Source organism: Lutra lutra, chromosome 13 (genome assembly GCF_902655055.1).
Source record: "Lutra lutra chromosome 13, mLutLut1.2, whole genome shotgun sequence".
In the NCBI taxonomy this organism is placed as follows: domain Eukaryota; kingdom Metazoa; phylum Chordata; class Mammalia; order Carnivora; family Mustelidae; genus Lutra; species Lutra lutra.
Window position 1 is genome coordinate 13,873,694 of NC_062290.1, and position 18,760 is coordinate 13,892,453.

General features: G+C 43.5%; 1 protein-coding gene across 1 annotated transcript in view; it reads left to right on the plus strand.

Moving 5' to 3' along the window:
* The first annotated feature begins 1,986 nt into the window (after positions 1-1,986).
* GDA (guanine deaminase) overlaps positions 1,987-18,760 on the plus strand; it is a 79,158-nt gene continuing 62,384 nt past the window's right edge. Inside the window, exon 1 of the mRNA XM_047699592.1 lies at positions 1,987-2,262. Coding sequence (XP_047555548.1) covers positions 2,140-2,262 — 123 coding nt within the window. The 5' untranslated portion in view covers positions 1,987-2,139. The remainder of the gene's footprint in view (positions 2,263-18,760) is intronic.

The window sequence follows — 18,760 nt, forward strand, 5'->3', positions numbered from 1 at the left end:
CCCTGGGATCATGACCTGAGCCGAAGGCAGCGGCCCAACCCACTGAGCCACCCAGGCGCCCCGAGTAACTAGATTCTAATGGACTAAACTAGTCTCCACTGTTTGGTCACTCGGGTTGCTTTTGTTAAAAGAGCTTTGGCTGCATCGTTTTAGGGAACCCAGTACCTCTTCTGGAAACATTTAATTGACTCCTTTTAAAAACTAAGACACATATTTTCTTCACTTTTCTCTCTGAGGTTCGTGGGTAGACAAGCCTGGGTCAAGAGGATGTTTTCACTGTTCTGGCCGTGGGGACTACAAGGAGGGAGCAAAGTCTGCAGAATCAGGAGGAGATGACAGGGGAAGGGGCTGATGAGGCAACCCCAAGAGGCAAGTGCAATGCTCTCAGCTTCAGGGGCTCCTAATTCTGAGTCCTTGGTAGGGTGACCAGCCACCTCAGTGTGCCTAGGACTGCAGCATTTCCTTGACGGGAAGGAGCTGAGAATAATGAATCATTTATGTAAACTTAGCCCTGTGTCGTAATGGTGACAATTCAGAGAAAGCCCGCTCATGCACTGAAATGAGAAACCCTTATTCTGTAGGCAGGAGCCAGAAACATAGTTAGCTCAGGTTATTGCTCTGTTCCCCCCCAAAACGATTCATACATTTATTCAGTAAATATGTATGAAAATTCAAGCGCGTTTCTAGGCACAAGAGCCTGGTCTGTGGCACTTCCCTTACTGTGTGTGTTGTGCGCGCGCATGTGTGTGTGTGTTTTGAGAGGAGAGAGGCAGAAATAAATGAAAACACATGAAATAAATGAGGAAAGATATGATAACTACGATGGCAGAAATAAGATGGATGATAGAATAGAAATTTGGGGGATGGGGGTCTGCTACAAGTTTGGTGGTGGGGGAAGTTTACCCCAAAGGGCTACACTGGAGGCACGCGGGTGATGAGAAGAGCCAGTCATGTGAAGGTCCACAGGGACATTGGGGCAAAAGGAGGGGAATGTGTGAGGCATGAGTGGAAACCAGGTGCTCTCCCTGGGGGAACTTAGTAAAGGACTTGGAATGCAGGAAGGAATTCCCAACTGGAAGCAGTGTTCACTACCACCTGATCTAAGTGCCATTTTCGCACGTGAAGATAAAGACTCCGAGCCACTGCCTTGCCCGCAGTCTTGATTCCTAACCCAGGGCTCCTTCCAGCACGCCATGCCACGCTGCCATTCCTAGCCACTCGGCTGGAGAACTTAATCTTCTCTCCTAGCGCAAGTGGAATTGAATCATCGAGATTCATTTATTTTAAGTGTGAGAACGATGGGAGATGGAATTATTTGTGGATGTTGTGGATGGACACAACGGCCAAAACACTGCCTCGAGCTGGGAGAGAGGGACTTTGCGGTGCAGTCCAGCCTCAGCCGGTGGGGCTCCCTAGTAATTCCGTTAAGAGATGCTTTCAGAACTCCAGATTAGGACCGATTCTGCAACCTGCAGGAACTGAAAATGAAACTAGTCAGTGAAGCAGGCAGCTCCAACGGGCCTTTCCACCTTTTCCCAAACTTGTGCGTGTTCAGAACTTGAGGGTGCTATAGGTTAAGAAAGTACAAGGTTTGGTCACAAAATAGCCCGAAGTTTGCAGGGCAAGAGAAAGCAGGCAGACGGAACTCTAGGTAAGCCAATCAAGGGTGGTGGAGGAGGCTGGGGGACAGGGAGCAATAGCAAATTTAGTGACCAGCTAAGGTACAGACAGGGCTGGAACCATCCGCTCCTCCTGCCCCTTCCTTTATCTCCCTCTCTTGTCTCCCCTGGGTCGGTCACTTTCCGCCCCCGAGGTTAAAAGGACTGCGTTGTGAGCGGTGATTTCGGAAACAAAGAGTTAACCTATCAAAAAATAACACCGGGGAGGAGAGAGAGACCACACCCCGAGGGAGAGCGGAGCCAAATCACAGGAGAAAAATCCTATTGGCATCGAGGAGGCAGGAAGCCCGCCCCTGGGCGCGGCCTGCAGGGGGCAGGCTTTCGCTCGGGAACGCGGGGGCAGTACGAGCCCGAGCAGGTGCGCCCAGCAGCCGCCCAAAGTTGCAGGGACCCCTCGTCTCACCTCCGCCCTGGGCGCTCTCGCCGGTTCGCGAACCCCGCTCTGCGCTCCGCCGCTGACATGTGTGCCGCCCCGATGCCCTCCCTGGCGCATATCTTCCGAGGGACATTCATCCACTCCACCTGGACTAGCCCCATGGAGGTGCTGCGGGATCACCTCCTCGGCGTGAGCGACAGCGGCAAAGTAAGCGGGCGCGGGGTCCGGGCGCACCCCGACGGGCATGCGGACAGGTGGAAGGAATCGCGCGCGGTGCGCGGCGGAGCGGAGATTTGCTCCGCGCTGAGCGGGAGTCGCCGCTCCGGAGTTGAACTTGATGGTTTGACTCTCGGAGAGGAGAACGCCGGGAGAACCCTGGCGCTAGGTTCGTGGGCTGGCCTGGGAGTAACACGTTCCCCGAAGCTGGGAGCTGTGGAGTACGCACTCCCACGATTGGTTAGACAGCCGTCCAGGCTGCAGGGGAAGGGGGAGCAAGGCTATGCCCTCGCAAATCTTAAGAAATCATTAAGAAACCTGAACTTGGCTCCATTCATCTTTGTGTCTCCGGCGCCTGGCACAGTGCCTGACACAGGCTAGGCGCTCCGTAAATTTGATTGAATTTATTGTGGAAGAAATAACAGAGGAGAGGGACACTTGGTTAATGTTGGTTAGCCCTTTCGGCGCACAGAATAAGCAAAGAACTGATTTCATTCACTTGCTCCCTCAACAGACAGTGTACCAACGATTCCAGCTAGATAACTTATGATACTAGAAAGGGTAGTCTGAGAGAAATTATCCACGTGCCCCCTGCCTCCCCATAGCCATTTGTCCATTTGCATCAAAGCAAGCAGTTCCATTTCAAGGCTCAAAATGTCTTCTATGAGTGTATCTTCTATACTTCTTTTTCCAAAATCGGGATTTCCACAAACGACCTAGGTGACTTGATGTCTGATATTTACTGTTCATACACATGGTGCAGGAGGTGGTAATAGCATCAGCAGTGGCTTGGCTGGTTTGATAAGTGGAAGCCATTCCATTTTTAGCAGAAAAAAAATAAAGATGAGGTTCGGATATTTTTGAGCTTTTTCCCAACTACCAGTCTGGTTAGCAAAAGTACACCTATTTGTGACTTGTCAGCTTGAAGATACTATTCCTGACTAAAGATGCTTCCCAGTCAGTGACAGTTTTGAATCGTGACTCTTACATTTGGGGATAAGTGAACCCTGTTTTCTTATGGTGCTTAAAAAACATTCTCTCTGTGCATATTCAGGGAGCCTGCTGCTGTGTTTCCAAGGTGATGGAATTCTCAGAGCTCCCCCAAATGCGGAGACTTCAGTAAACCCCCAGACTGTTTAATTATTGCCTTGTGTACTTGACCATCAAGTTTGGGGGAACCTTAGGCTTGGGGCAAGTCCCAAGAAGCAAAGGAACAGAGACCTCTAAACTGGGGAGAAATTAGAGAAGATTGCCTACCACAAGGAGCTGTTCAACTCTTGGGTATCTTTTTTTAAAAATTAATTTCCCATATCCAGAACTTTAATTGGTAAGAAAGCAGGCAAGGGGGTGGGTTTGAAGACTGTCTTCAACCAGTAGAGAGGAGTCAGAAAAGGAAATAATTTATCTAAAAAAAAAATTACCTCTTCTGGGGGTTGTACAGAAGGAAGGCATTGTCAGGGAGTCTATTTCCCACTGAGGAGCATACTGAAGTTTTAAATTTAGAAAAATGCCATTCCCTCACAAGATAAAATTAGCTAGGAATTGGATACAAAGGTGAATTAACCAAGTGCCTTGTAAACCATTCTAATCAGTGAATTGGTAACTGTTGATTTCTTTTCTAGCTGCAAGGCAGTTGAGTGTGGACTTCATATATGTGCCCCATATATTGCAAGATTTGATTTCTCCCATTTTGAAAGTGGAAATGCTTTGCCTTTATAGTCGTTGAGGTAATATTTCTTCAAAAAATGTCAAGATTCTTATATCAAATTATCTCCTCATAAGATAAATAAGTGTGGAGTCATCGTGACGTTTACATTTTTACTGAGCTCCTAAAGCTGTTTGCAAACCTCGAGATGATCAGAAACATTGAGGGGGTGTTTTTTAAAATGCTGGTTCCTGGGGGGTCGTCCTTGGAGAATGTGAATCTATAGGCCTGGAGCCAGCCCCAGGAAATGGCATTTCAGCAAAGGTCCCAGGAGATTTGGAGGCAGATAGCGGTGGGTTACATTTTGGGCGACCACAGTGTATACGTTGTGTGTTGGGACCAGTTGTGTGGGGTCTTGGGACCTAGTTCTTCATTTGGAGCTCACAATTGGGGTTGTGTGTGTGAGAGAGAGGTGGCATGACTTCCTCTATCCTCTCTCTCCTTTTAGACCTCATCTCTCATGTCCTGTAACTTCATTTAGACCCAGAGCATGATAATGACGAACTACTTTGAATTCATTAATTAAAGCTCACTCAAAATTAGGTTAATTTAAAAAGCACTGTAGTCAACCTTTTACTGTTGGTCTTTTTGAATTCAGAGTTAGTTTTTCCTACGTGAGAGGTGTGTACCTTTTATAAAGAAAGACTTCAGCACGTCTAATTTATTTGCAGATATTTAATTAAGTCTGGAGATGCTCTGTGCTCTGATATTACCAAATACTTGATTCTTCCCACATAGAACAGCATCAGGTTGACTTTAAACTTGCCTAAAAGATGCCTTGGGTCTTTTAATGCACACTTAACCTGGAAGCAAGCACGAGGAAGAGACTCATTTTGGGGGTAGTGTCCTGGGGTGGCAGGAGCAAGTCCTATGGAGCTCGGGTTCAAGCTCGATCTTCACCACTTACTTTTTCCGAGACTGTGAACGAGACTTTTAACCTGTCTGAACCTCCATTTCCTCATCTGTAGAATCAGATTTTCTATTGCTAAGTATTAAATGAGTTAATTTATGAAAATGGCTGGCACTTAGTGGATACTTAACACAACCCTATTCATTCTGTCCTCTTCTTTCCCTCTGCTCCTAGTGATGTGGTTTTTGAATGTTGGTGTGTTGGTGTTGGTGGGGTGTGGTCCAGCACTAACAGCCAAGAAGGAATTCTTGAGATGTCTTTGGTGCAAAATGGTGGTTTTATTAAAGCACAGGGACAGGACCCTTGGGCAGGAAGAGCTTTTGCCTGCTGTTCCCTACTGCTCTGGCGTTGTGAGAGCAACCCTGGAGTTGGGAGAAGTAAAGATACGGGAACTTCTAAAAGGACTTTCATCTGCTAAAGAAGACTCAGGATCCTGGAGGAATATTGCAACCTGCCTATCTCAAGTATTTGTCAATGAGCTGTAGGTTATAAGGACATTTAATTTTATCTACCTTTCCTTCTGCCTTTAATTTCCCACATCACTAGCCAACCCTTAACCTCTTGCTCACTGTTGCCTTTTTTTTTTTTTTTTTTTTGCGTATTTCCACATGGTGGCATCATTGCAGAACAACAAGTGGAGAAGAAAGCCATGGTCTACGAAGCACTATGTGGGAAGAGGGGGCCACCAGATCTCAGCTCTGAAGCCTCAGAGCTCATGTCACTGGCCGGCTGGGACACAAAGATGCATTTGGGAAGAAAGAGCTAACAAACATTTATTGACAGATTTCCTAGTACATCATATTTAGTGTCCCACTGGGTCATTATTCCCACTGATGGGTGGGGAAATTGAGATGTGTCTTCAGTTCAGGTCATGATCCCAGGGTCCTGGGGTTGAGCCCTGCTGGGAAGGGAGTCCACTTCTCCCTCTCCCTCTCCTGCCCCTTCCCCCACTTGTGCTCTCTCTCATTTGCTATCTCTCACTCTCAAATAAATAAAATCTTAAAAAAAAAAAGAGGCAGTGTAGTGTATCAAGGTACAAATTTCTTTTTGTACTTTTTTCCCTTGAGTATGGTTGACACACAATGTTACCTTAGTTTTAGGTAAGATATGAACTCTTAAGAATGCTTCTGTCACTTGCTACTTATGTGAATTTGATGAAGTTACTTAACATTTCTATTTCCCAGTACCCTCATGTATGAAATACTTAGTGTAATCCACCTCATAGGGTTGGGTGGAAAGCTTACGTGAAGTAATAGTTGTGAAGTACGTTGAATATGCCTAGTACGTAGCACATGCCCAGTAGACGTCAGCGGTTATCAGCAATGGAGATGGAGAGAGGTGGACGGGATTGACAGTGACTTAGGTCAAGTCATTGGGATTTGATGATAGAGTAGAGAGATATATGTGACTGTATTGAATCATATGGTGGGACACTCATTTTCCCAGCTTCCTGGTGGTGAAGGGTGGCCAGGGGTGACATTCTGACATGCAGGAGGTTGGCTAAGAGGCTTCTTGGAAATATTTTTCTCCTTAAGAAATGTGGGAAAAGAAGGTCTTCCTTTCTTGGACACCTTCATGTGAGGAGTGGAGCTGCTGCTGCTGCCATCATTTGAGACTCTGAGGAAAACATTAAGAGAATCTCAGAGACACGTACCTAGTCTGTCTTTGAACATCATCAGATATGTCCATGAATAACATCACTGGACAGTTAACTGTCCCTAGAACTTCCTGCTGCTCATTGCCCTCAGACTTCTGCGTGATGATGAAATGTCTTTTTTGTCTACACCTCTGTTAATTGCAGCCCAGGGCACCTCCAACGACTGTACTGCCTTTTTCAAAGAATTGTATTATTTTTCAAAGTACTGCTCACTGCCTTCTGCTTTTCCCATTTCTGTCTTCTTATAGACCCAAAAATGTCAGTGCCTTTTCAGGAACTCCTGTCAGTAGTCAAGCCTAGTCGGTTTACCTCTGGGTATCTTTGTATATATAATCCTCTCCATTGTCATTGACCTTGTTTAGCCTTTTGTTGTCTCTGGTTAAATGAACAGAGGAGCCCCCTAGTTGTTTGCTGTCCCTCATTCCGATATTGCCTCCTCAAGCCTGACGGTTCTGTTCTTGGAGCATGGGTAGAATCACATATCTCCTCTGTTATAACCTACCTGTGGCTCTCTGTTCTCTCTAAGATCCAAATGCCCCTGATGGACATCCTAGGCATGATGTGATTTGGCCCTAGCCTGTTTTTCTAATACTTCCTCTTTTTCTCTGGCAAATAGGAGGAGGATTTCCATGACTGGTTTACACCACGGTATCCATGAGCTGAGGGATGTCTATCCCTGCCAATTTCTCACTGTTTTCCAGCACATCGTGTTCTTTTTTGCCTCCTTTGCGGGTGCCAATCTCAGAGCCTGGAATAGTCCTCCTTTTTATATCCCCCTTTCCACTCCACCTCTGTTGAAATAAAATCTTGCTTGTCCTTCAAGATGCCATTCTGATATTGTCTTCTCCAGTTTCCCTGGCCATCATCCTTCAGGTGAATAGGTTACCTTTCGTTCTCCCATAGATGTTGGCATGGATGGTGAAAACAGTGTCTTTCCAGTAGTCAGGAGCATGGCTTCTAGAGTTAGACTATGTGGATCTGAATCTCAGCTCTGCCTCTTACCTGGATGAATTTTCCATCATAGCTGAGCTGTGACAGCCTCATTTACAAAATGTGGACAACGGCAGCACCCTGAAGGAACGGTAGCACAGATGAGATAGTGTGTGTAAAGCATCTGGTACCTAGTAATTGCACAATAAATATTGGCCCCTGTTCTTATTTTTCTTTCACTAAAGTAATTATTGCATTTTTACCTTTCATCATGCTTAACTTTATTGAATGTTCTCACTCACTGAGTTGATGTGAAGTTCTTTGCCAAATGGGAGGTGAGCTAGAGAGAAGTTAACATACTGTGCGTCGGACTCTGACGGATTCTTTGAACATCCACAATCCTGAGATGAGACAGCATTATCATCGTCTTTTTCTTCTTCGTCATCCCTCCTTTACAAATGAAGAATGGAGGCTCAGAGGGTTTTTTTGTCTTGGCTGCTGTCACAGCAGTCACAGCAAGGAAATGCCAAAGCCAATATCCACACCCCTGCCTGTCTGATTTCCAAGGTCCGTGCTCTGTCCAGGAGTTCCTACTGCCTCCGATCAAGAGGAGGGCTGAACCTCTATCATCCCCAGGGCCCCTCAGCATTGTCCTATTGTTTCAGTACAAATGAGGTGGTCAGTAAGTGTGTTGAATGTGACGTGTCATACAAAGACTTTCATGTGTGATGTGTAAAAAAAAAAAAAAGATATTTCTAATTCCAGAGATTTTTTTGTCAAATGAAAGTGTACTCGATGCACAATGTTACATTAATTTCAGATGTACAACAGTGATTCTACAAGTCTATATGCTGTGCTCACCACAAGCGTACCTACCATCTGCCACCATCCAACGTGATTACAATACCATTGACTCTATTTCCTACACTGTGCCTTTCATCCCCATGAATTATTCTCTCCATAACTGGGGGCCTGGATTTCTCACTCTCCTTCACCTGTCTTGCCCATCTCCCTTCCTCCTGTCCTCTGGCAACCATTATAGTTTGTTCTCTATATTTATGGGTCTGTTTCTACTTTTTGTTTGTTTATTCGTTTGTTTCGTTTTTTAAGTTCCCCGTACAGGTGAAATCCTATGGTATTTGTCTTTCTCTGTCTGACTCATTTCACTTGACATAATAAATACCCTCTAGATACACCCATGTTGTCGCGAATGGCAAGATCGCATTCATTTTTTAAGGTCGAGTAAGAGTCCATCATATATTCATACCACATTCGTCTGTTGATGACTGTTGTTGACTCTTGGGTTGCTTCCATATCTTGGCTGTGGAAAATAATGCTGCAGTAAACATTGGGGTGCATATATCTTTTTCAAATGAGTGTTTTCATTTTCTTTGGGGAAATACCCAGTAGTAGAATTACTGGATCGTATGGTGGTTCTATTTTTAATTTTTTGCGGAATCTCCATACTGTTTTCCAGAGCAACTGCACCAGTTTGTATTCCCACCAACAATGCACAGGGGTTCCTTTTTCTCCACGTCCTTGCCAACACCTGTTATTTCTTATCTTTTTGACTCTAGTCATCCTGACAGGTGTAAGATGATATCCCGGAGAAAATTTTTTTTTTGAAAATTTTAAAAGATCTTATTTATTTGAGAGAGAGAATGAGAGAGGGCAAGAGAGAGAGCATTGGAGTGGGGAGGGTCATAGGGAGAAGCAGACTCCTCGCTGAGCAGGGAGCCTGATGCAGGACTCCATCCTGGGACACCAGGATCATGACCTGAGCCAAAGGCAGTTGCTTGACCACCTGAGCCACCCAGGTACGCCCCAGAGAGATTTTTAAAAAGTTGGATTTATTTGAGGGTTTAGAGAAACACTGCTGGGAGTAAACAGTCCGCTTCCCTTCTGCGTCTCTAACATTTCCTGTTCCTGGAATTTCTCAGCAATCATTTGCTAAGAGTGAGCAATAAAAGGTGATGATTTCTCAAAAGATCTTACCTCACACATGATTTTGACATTGTTTCGTACTTTTTATTTTTTTATTTTTAAAGATTTTATTTATTTGACAGAGAGAAATCACAAGTAAGCAGGGAGGCAGGCAGAGAGAGAGGAGGAAGCAGGCTCCCCGCTGAGCAGAAAGCCCGATGCGGGGCTCGAACCCAGGACCTGGGATCATGACCTAAGCCGGAGGCAGCGGCTTAACCCACTGAGCCACCCAGGTGCCCCTGTTTCGTACTTTTTAAAAAGCCATATCCTTTTCCTTTGTGAAGACATTTTTTTTTTGGTTAACCTTATTAAATTGATCTATTAAGGCTAAATGATAAATCACATTAACTTTAAATTTAACTTCTAATTGAGATCTGGTTTTCAAAGCCTTTCAACTATTGTATTAGGTGTTTCTGCTTGTGAAATGCTGATTTTTCCCCCCAGGCATTCTTTATTCAGGCACTATTACCTGAAACCATTTCACCGCAAATTACCCTCAAGTCTTTTCTTCCCCCTTGGCCCTGCTCGATTTGGTGCCCTAATGACTCCTGTTTCTATAGTCACAGTGCTCTATCTCTTCTCAGCCTGTTACTGTTTTTTTTTTTTTTTAAGATTTTATTTATTTATTTGACAGAGAGAAATCACAAGTAGGCAGAAAGGCAGGTGGAGAGAGATGAGGAAGCAGTCTCCCTGTGGAGCAGAAAGCCCGATGCGGGGCTCGATCCCAGGACCCTGAGATCATGACCTGAGCCAAAGGCAGAGGCTTAACCCACTGAGCCACTCAGGCGCCCCAAGGTTACTGGGTTTTTAAAAATTATTTTGACAGAATGAATCTTTCTCAGTAAAAAAACCATACCTGAAAACCCAATTGTATCAATCTCAATTTATCGACAAGCTATGATTGATGAGTTAAAAAAACATCTTGGAAGGCTAAAGCAATGATACAGTAACTGATTAAAAGTAAGGCTTCTTCTAGGCTTACGTATAATGCTTTAGAAATGTTAAAGGCCCAATGTTCCCCAATAACTGAAATGGACAGAAAAAAGGTATCCTGTGACCACAGGCCCCCCCCTCCATGCACCCACAGCCTTATATACAAAACACATTTCCAGAAGGCAATTTTAATATTGCAAACCTAGATAATACTTTTGTAGGGCAGGAATGGAGAGTTGGGAATGTGGAGGAGAACTTTTATGTTGTACTCCATAACTTTTTGTATTGTTAGTTTTTTGTTTTTGTTTCACTTTTATGATTTAACGTAAAGATTACGATCTTAGAGTGCACACTTCAGTGTCATTTATGGCCATCCCCATGTTCTGCAGCCACATCTTTTCCCTAGTTCCTGAAGGTGTTTGTCACCCCTAAGGGAAACCCATTAACTATGGAGCAGTCACTCCCTATTCTTCCCTTCCCCCCCTCAGCAACCACTAGTTCGCTTGCTTTCTCTAGGTTTGCATATTCCTGATGTTGCGTATAAATGGACACATACAGCATGTGACCTCTTGTGCCTGACTTTTTTCACTTGGTCTAATGTTTTCAAGGTTCACCCAGGTTGTGGCATGAGTCAGAGCGCCGTTCCTTTTAATGGCTGAATAATTACTCTATGGGTATATTTTGTTTATTCATTAGTTGATGGATGTTTGAATTGTTTCTACCTTTTGCCTACCATCAACAGTTCTGCTTTCACTGCTATCACAACCACTATCCTTGTGCAAGTTTTAAAAGCCAGTTTAGGGGCACCTGGGTGGCTCAGTTGGTTAAGTGGCTGTCTTCATCTCAGGTCATGATCTCAGGGTCCTAGAATGGAGTCCTGCATCGGGCTCCTTGCTCTGCGGGGAGCCTGCCTCTCCCTCTGCCTGCTGCTCCCCCTGCTTGGGCACGCTCACTCTCTCTCTCTTCTCTCTCTCTCTCTCTGGCAAATAAATAAATAAATAAATCTTTAAAAAATAAATAAAAAATGAGTTTATTATTTAGAATCTTTTTATAGTTCCCCATTGCTTAACTGTGGAGTCAACCTACACCTGGCCTCTTTGAGTATTTACCTAACTTTCCATATCGTTTATGCCTTTGTGTTTTTGTTTACGTTCGTCCTTCGCCTTCCACCTGCTGGATGAATATACCCTTCAAGACTAATTTAAGTGTCACTTCCTCAGTGGTGTCGTTGTTATCATCCAGTCCTCCTGTCCCCAGGCCTAGCTAATCCCTTTGTGCCCCACTTTTTGCTTGGCACTTCTTCTTCTTCTTCTTCTTCTTTTTTTTTTTTTCCAAAGTATAAACTTAGATTCTGTAGGAAATGCTATATTGCCAAAGCAGTATCATATCCCCAGCATCCAATCCCCTCCTTTTTTTAAAAAAAATCTTATTTATTTATTTGACAGAGAGAGAGAGAGAGAGAGAGAGAGAGAGAGAGAGAGAGAGAGAAAGATCACAAGTAGGCAGAGAGAGAGCGGGAAGCAGGCTTCCTGCCGAGCAGAGAGCCTGATGTGGGACTCGATCCCAGGATCCCGAGATCATGACCCAGGCCAAAGGCAGAGGCTTAACCCACTGAGCCACCCAGGCGCCCCTTCTTGGCACTTTTTTTTTTTAAGATTTTTTTTTTTTTTTGACAGAGAGAGAGAGAGATCACAAGTAGGCAGAGAGGCAGGCAGAGAGAGGGAGGGCAGCAGGCTCCCCACTGAACAGACAGCCCAATGTGGGGCTCGATCCCAGGACCCTGCGATCATGACCTGAGCAGAAGGCAGAGGCTTAACCCACTGAGCTGCCCAGGTGCCCCTGCTTGGCACTTTTTTACAGCTTTTATTTTATCTCTTGAATATCCCCTGTAACCGCACGTGGAAGGCAGAGGCTATGACTTTATCACTTTCGTATCCACAACTCTTAGCATACGGTAGGCACTCAGATGAATATTTGTTGGATAAATAAATGGTGTTTGGATTTTCTCATCACAAGATAACCAGGTTGGAAAAGTTCACTTTAGGAATCAGCAAAATGCGCAGCTAGCTAAAAATATCTTCCAAATAACCAATTGTTTGAATAAGAACTCGGGGTTTTTCTAATCTAGACGCTTGATACAACGTATTTGGCCACTGGGAGTTGTAATTAGTTTCATGTCCTAGTGAATAATTAAGAACCTGGAAAAGTAGGTTTTAATTGGAACTCTGAGACCTCATAAAATTCTCAAATGTCTTTAACTCGGACTATGTTAAGGATCTGGAATATTGTAGATTATAGAGACCTGCTTATTCCCTTTGGTTTTATATTGTGGTTTGTGAAGTGTTCACTTCTTCATAAAATGGTAATTTCCTTAAAATATTGCTTGTAAATTGCCACTTACAATTTACAGTCTTGGAGCATGGTAGGCCCTCAATGACTAATAGCTTTTATTATCCATCTCCTGTTCCTCCTAGTCCCTAGTGTTTTAGCACAAATTGGCATTCGGCAAATGCTTGTGAATAAAAGAAAGGACAGAACAGACTGCTGTGCTATGTATCCTATTCCTTTGGGAGCACAGATGGGGCAGAGGTTTCCCTCCATACTATTCATCTAGAAGTTGTTTTCCTCCTGCCATGTGTAGAGTGGTCTCATGGAAACCTTAACCCTTTTTGGAAGTATAAAGCACAGAGAGAAGCCACTCTAGGTCCCCGGGCAGTAGGACCGTGGGAACCTCCATGATGCAGCCTATTGTGGCCTCCGCAGTCCTGTGGGGCTAGTTCACTTGGAGCGCATACAAACTGATAGCTGGTGAGGAAAGGGCAAAGACTTCAAGGGGTTGGGATAAAGGGGGAGCCAAAGAGAGGCAGGTTTTGCCTTATTTGCGCTCAGAGTAAAAAATCAAATGAGCATGGGAAAGTATATAATTTCTAAAAGAGAAAGCTGCAGAGTGTCATGAAGTGTGAAGCCAGAGGACTTGGCTTATTTTAAAGAGACGCTTCAAGAATGAACCCTAAGGAAGTGACATTGGAGTTGAGTTTTGAAGGTTCAAAGGGAGTTCATTAGGCAAAGAAAGATAGAGGAAGAACCTGTGCAGAGACTCAATGGGGAGAAAGAACTGGGAACGCGTGTGGCGGAGGATGGAGAAGAAAGGTTGGTGGAAATAGATGAGGCCAGAGAGAGAAGCATCAGGCTTTTTCATTTATTTTCATTTATCCCAGGGCAATGCAGTGGGCAGCCAGGGAAGGCTATTAGGTAGAGGAAGATAGATCAGATTTGCATTGAAAAATGTATATGTAAACAAGGATTGCAGAGTAACAGAGTAAAACTGCCCTTGCACTTCTCCACAGTCTAGACTGTGGGGAGAAGGGCAAGAGTCATTGGTAGAGGAGATGAGTTGGAAGGTCATTGCAGTGTACCAGGAAAGAGATACATAGGCGGTGGTAGAGTTGGAGAGAAATGGCAGATCTGTGACACAAGAGGGAGGCAAAAATCACTGAGATTTGGTGACCAGTTGGATAGAAAGGACTAGGGACTAGCTTCTCCTGGGTTGCAGGCTTATACAACTGGATGGATGTGTTGACCATCTCTGGTTGAGAGACTAGAAGAAGAGATCCACCCAGGGAGGGCAGACTCAAAGATCTGTTACGGTCATACTGAGTTGGGGTGCCCCTGTGACATCCACGTGGAGATAGGTAGGTGTTGGCTTGTAGGTCTGAAGCTCCGAGCAGATATCTGAGTGGGAGATGTAAAATGTGGAATAAGGGTTGAGAAGAGAACAGGGATATATTAACTCCAGTAGTTGAGTTTGGATTAAAAGAGAATGAGTAGGATGAGAAGAGCAACCCAAGGGTCAGAGGGTAATCATGGGAGGGTGGTGTTATAGAAGGCAAAGGATGGGGGACCACTTCAAGAAGGAGGGAACAGAGCAGATGGTAGATGTTACAGAAGGAATAATACTGGGAAAATGTGCGATGGATTTAACAACCTGAGGTTATTGTTGACCTTAAGAAAACTTATTTTGCTAAAGAAAGAGGATGACAATCTGCTTGATTTGGGTTTTGGAATGGGCGGAAGATAAGAAAATGCAGATTGTGATCATAGACAACTCTTTTGAGAGAATACATGTGTAATATTTTTGTTGATCCCACCAGAAAAATAATAGGGTACCTTTAATAGTAATAAAATACAAATAAATCACGTATGTTTTATTCTCCAATTCTCAGGTTATGTGAGGATTCTTTATACAAATGTCTCACTTCCGTAAGTTATGTAAGCATCTTGGTATTGCCCACTTGCAAATGTTTGAGTAGATGCCAAGGCTTTGGCAAACATGTATATGCCACAGCTTAGAAGTAGCTGCAGCCTACTTAATAATCGTTTTACTGTCTTATCTTAGAAATAAAATTTAGCGTCTTGTTGTTACTGGAAATCTTGGGGATTCAGACAGTGTTTTCATTTCCTAGTGCATGTTTCCAGGAGTGAAATCGCTCTCATGTTAGTAAGATCAAATGGGAGAGGCATTTTTCCTTAGTTTTGAGATCTTTTTTAAATGATTTTTAAAATAAAAAATAAGGGACGCCTGGGTGGCTCAGTTGGTTGAGCAGCTGCCTTCGGCTCAGGTCATGATCCCAGCCTCCTGGGATCGAGTCCCACATCGGGCTCCTTGCTTGGCGGGGAGCCTGCTTCTCCCTCTGCCTCTGCCTGCCATTCTGTCCGCCTGTGCTCGCTCTCTCTCCCTCTCTCTCTGACATATAAATAAAAATAAAATAAAAAAAAATCTTTAAAATTAAAAATAAATAAACGGAATGAGGAAAGACCACAAAACCAGATGTTTTCCTTATTTCAAGATGCAGTTTGATTATAGGGAAGCATTTTTGGACTTCCAGTTTCTCTAACACAACTGAGAAAACCTGACTCCTTCCTTCCTTCCTGGTGGATTGCTTACAAAAGATTTAATCCAGCTGAGAAAAACAACTATAAATGACTCATGCTAAGAAGGAGAAGTGCAGTCCTTTCATGTGTGAACACAGACTTGTGTAATCATTCTCATTTTCTCTCTCTGTCCAGAAAATCAAGTAGAAGAAGGAGAAAAATAGGAAAACTTATGCTAGATTTATGCAAGTTGAAATTAGAATGAGGAGAATTATACCCAGAAACCTGGAGAGGACTGGATGCTTCCAAAATGCCAAATCATTAGACAGATAGAGTAAGAAGTAAGAGGAGAGGATGTAGAAATACAGTAAAGTGACAAATGGCAATAAAAACCCACATCAGTTACATTGAGTCCTGTCTTTGGGCTTCCCCATCTTTTTGTCCATAGCTTGAATACTCTTGTCTCTCATTCTCCCCTATGCATACCTTACCCATCACCTCCCCCTAAAAACAACCGGATTTTTCTAGTTCTCCCTGATTATTTTTCCCTTCTGTGAGTTTTCTCAGCTCGGTCTGTAATGCCAATTTGGCCCGTGCAAACATGCCACCATGCGTTGTTTTCAGTTTCCTATATGCGCCCATATTTTATTTCCTCAGCTAGAAGATAAACTCTTGAAAGGTGAGGATTATTTCTTACAGATACTGGAATCCTTAGCAGTCTGATGGGCATATATGTGCATTTCAACAGTGTGTGCTGCCTTGGATTGTTACCAGTTGAAATGCATGACACAATGTGACAAAAGGGAGGTCGAGAAGCATATTTTAAGCAACTTCCTGCCAAATCTTGGGATTTCTCCTCCCCAACTCTGTACACAGTGATTTGATTGTCAGGCGCCCAGTCACAGGCTCTGGGCATGCACAGATGTGACTTTGACAGATGAATCTGAAGGTGTCTCCGATTTTATGGAGATTTATGACTGAATTCCAGAAGCCGCATGTTGGCCTACTGGTTGGTATCACTTGGCAAGCACACGAGCTGCCCTGGTTTGTCAGCACCTGCACCTGAGTGTAATTCCCCATCTTTGGCGTGTGTGTGTGTGTGTGTGTGTGTGTGTGTGTGTATGCAGTAACTCTCATGAAACAGTTGGAAAACAACCCAAACTTGGCATTTTAAAAAAATGTTGGAATGTTCTTGAGAAAACTGATAAGCAAAGGAAGACGGACCGCCATCAAAGTAGTTTCTTTTCACTAGTGGTGCCGCTGCCGTGAGGTCCAAGCTCATCTAGTAAATAGAATGTGCTCAGCAAATATTTGGGGGATGAATAACCAAGAAAATGATTATTTCTAATAAAGGCAAAAGATTGTATAGCACTTCTGATGTATCAGCCACTGGTCTAAGTCTTTGATATATACTAACTCAATCTTTGCAACAACTCTGGGACTTGAGTACCATTATGTCTCTATTTTGCAGGTGAGGAAACTGAGTCGTCAACAATTTAAGGGACATTTGTTCAAGGTCACATAGCTGGTAACTAGCAGGAGTTAGGATTTAAATCCATATGGTCTAGTTCTTAAGTCTGTACTTTGAGCCGCTCTGGCACCAGTGAAAAGCTACGCTGTTGCTCAGCTGTGCCGGGGGCATTACGGGGTGGGGGGATACACAGCAGGCTTAGGGTATAGTCAGCAGTTTCTGTGGTAAAATTTTGCTTGCTTTTGGCTTTTTATCGCACAAAAGAAAACTCCTAAGGTGTTCTGACAGTTTGTCAGTGCACCTTCTAAAGCGATTCTGTGTCCTTTCCGAGATCCACAATTAGCTAATTCTTAACCAGGTTTTCAACAACACTGTTGAGTTGTTACACGTGAGAGCTTTAGAAAGAGTGAGTAGTTTGGCTTTGGGAGCAGTGGGAAGTAAACTAGGATTGGTTCATAGGCGTCATCCATCTTCACCCAGGAGAGGAATTTGTAAGGCTAGGAGCTGGACTTTTGAGTCTCTTTCATGAGCTTTGGGAGTTGAGTTTGTGGAGTTCGGAGAAGCTTACAATACATCGGGCATGTGAAACCTAACGTCAGGTGTATTTAGAGCTACTACAAAGAGAGCACAGGCAAATGAAGGAGAGAGTTTTAAGTCACATGAAATATTTGTCAGAATTAGATTTGATCTTTTTAAATCTACTCTTTTGGCAATGGAGCCATGATTTGACTTAATGTAGTTGCTGTGAATGCATGCTGTCTGGATGCCACCATGATTTTGTTACATATTCATATCGACCTTGTTGTACGTGGGCTTCGCAAATCAAACCTTGGAGCAACTATCCTGGTGTGACTTTTTTGAAGAACTACCCCAAATCACAGGTAGGAAGTCTTGGCAGAAAGAACCAACCCAAACTTTGCATTTCTGCTCTCATCCAACTTTCCACATGCAGTCATTCTAATTAACAAACAAATAATAAACAACAACCAACCAGACGTTAGAAATTGAAAAACAAACAAAACAAAGCATACACACACACAAAAAACCCTCCAAAAATCCAAACTAACAAAAAAAGAAATTGAAAAACATTTGATTTTCTAGGGGAACTGGGAAAAGCTTTGTGATTAAGGTGACCACTGAAACAAAGATGTTTTCAATTTCACTATATATGATAGAAAAAAATAGAAATTTTAAAAAATGTGGCTTTGAGACCCGGGAATGGTGCCCTACATCTGAACCTCCAGGAGGAGGCAATCTTTATTATTTCTTACAACTGTGTCTTACAACTGTGTTCTTACAACTTCATCAAACTTAGAGAATATGACGTCAAATACCATTCTATAGTTGCCACAAAAATACAACAGGAAAGTTGGATTGGACCCACAGGTTTGACTAATGATGCTGTGTTCATGAAAACACATAATTATCCCCGAGCTCTTGAAATGAACCAGTTGCAGAAGTTTGGGGGGGGGGATTTGCACATATGAATTTTAAGGATAGAATTCTCGTTAGCAAAAATGACTCTCCTGGAACTATATAAAGGATACAGCAAGAGGCAAGGAATATACATAAAGTCTGAGAAAAAATAAGCTCATTTTTGTCTTCGTCCAGTACAGATCTTTTTCAAACCTTAAAAACTGGACTTTTGTGGAGCTGTGTGTAAAGGGGACTTTATAAACTCAATATTATCGGGAAATGTATTATTCTAGAAGTTAGGATACCTGAACTGGAGAAGGGATTCTGTTATTCAGATGATTGTGTGATCATGGGCTAGTCAGTATTCTTTGTGTGTCTTCTCTGTGAAATGGGTACAGGGATGTGGTCCTCTTGAAAGGATTTTTATTTTCTTCTTTTGGGAACTGGGGACCTCTGGGGCTGCTGTGCATTTCATCTGGGCTTGCTGCTCACTGCTCCTCTTTCAGACTAGAAAAAAAGACCCTGATGCTTCCCCTCTGTCCTACAAGTGCTACCTAAAAGCACTACTTAAAAGGTCTTAGGCAACATATAATTATTTTGTAACTGGAGGGC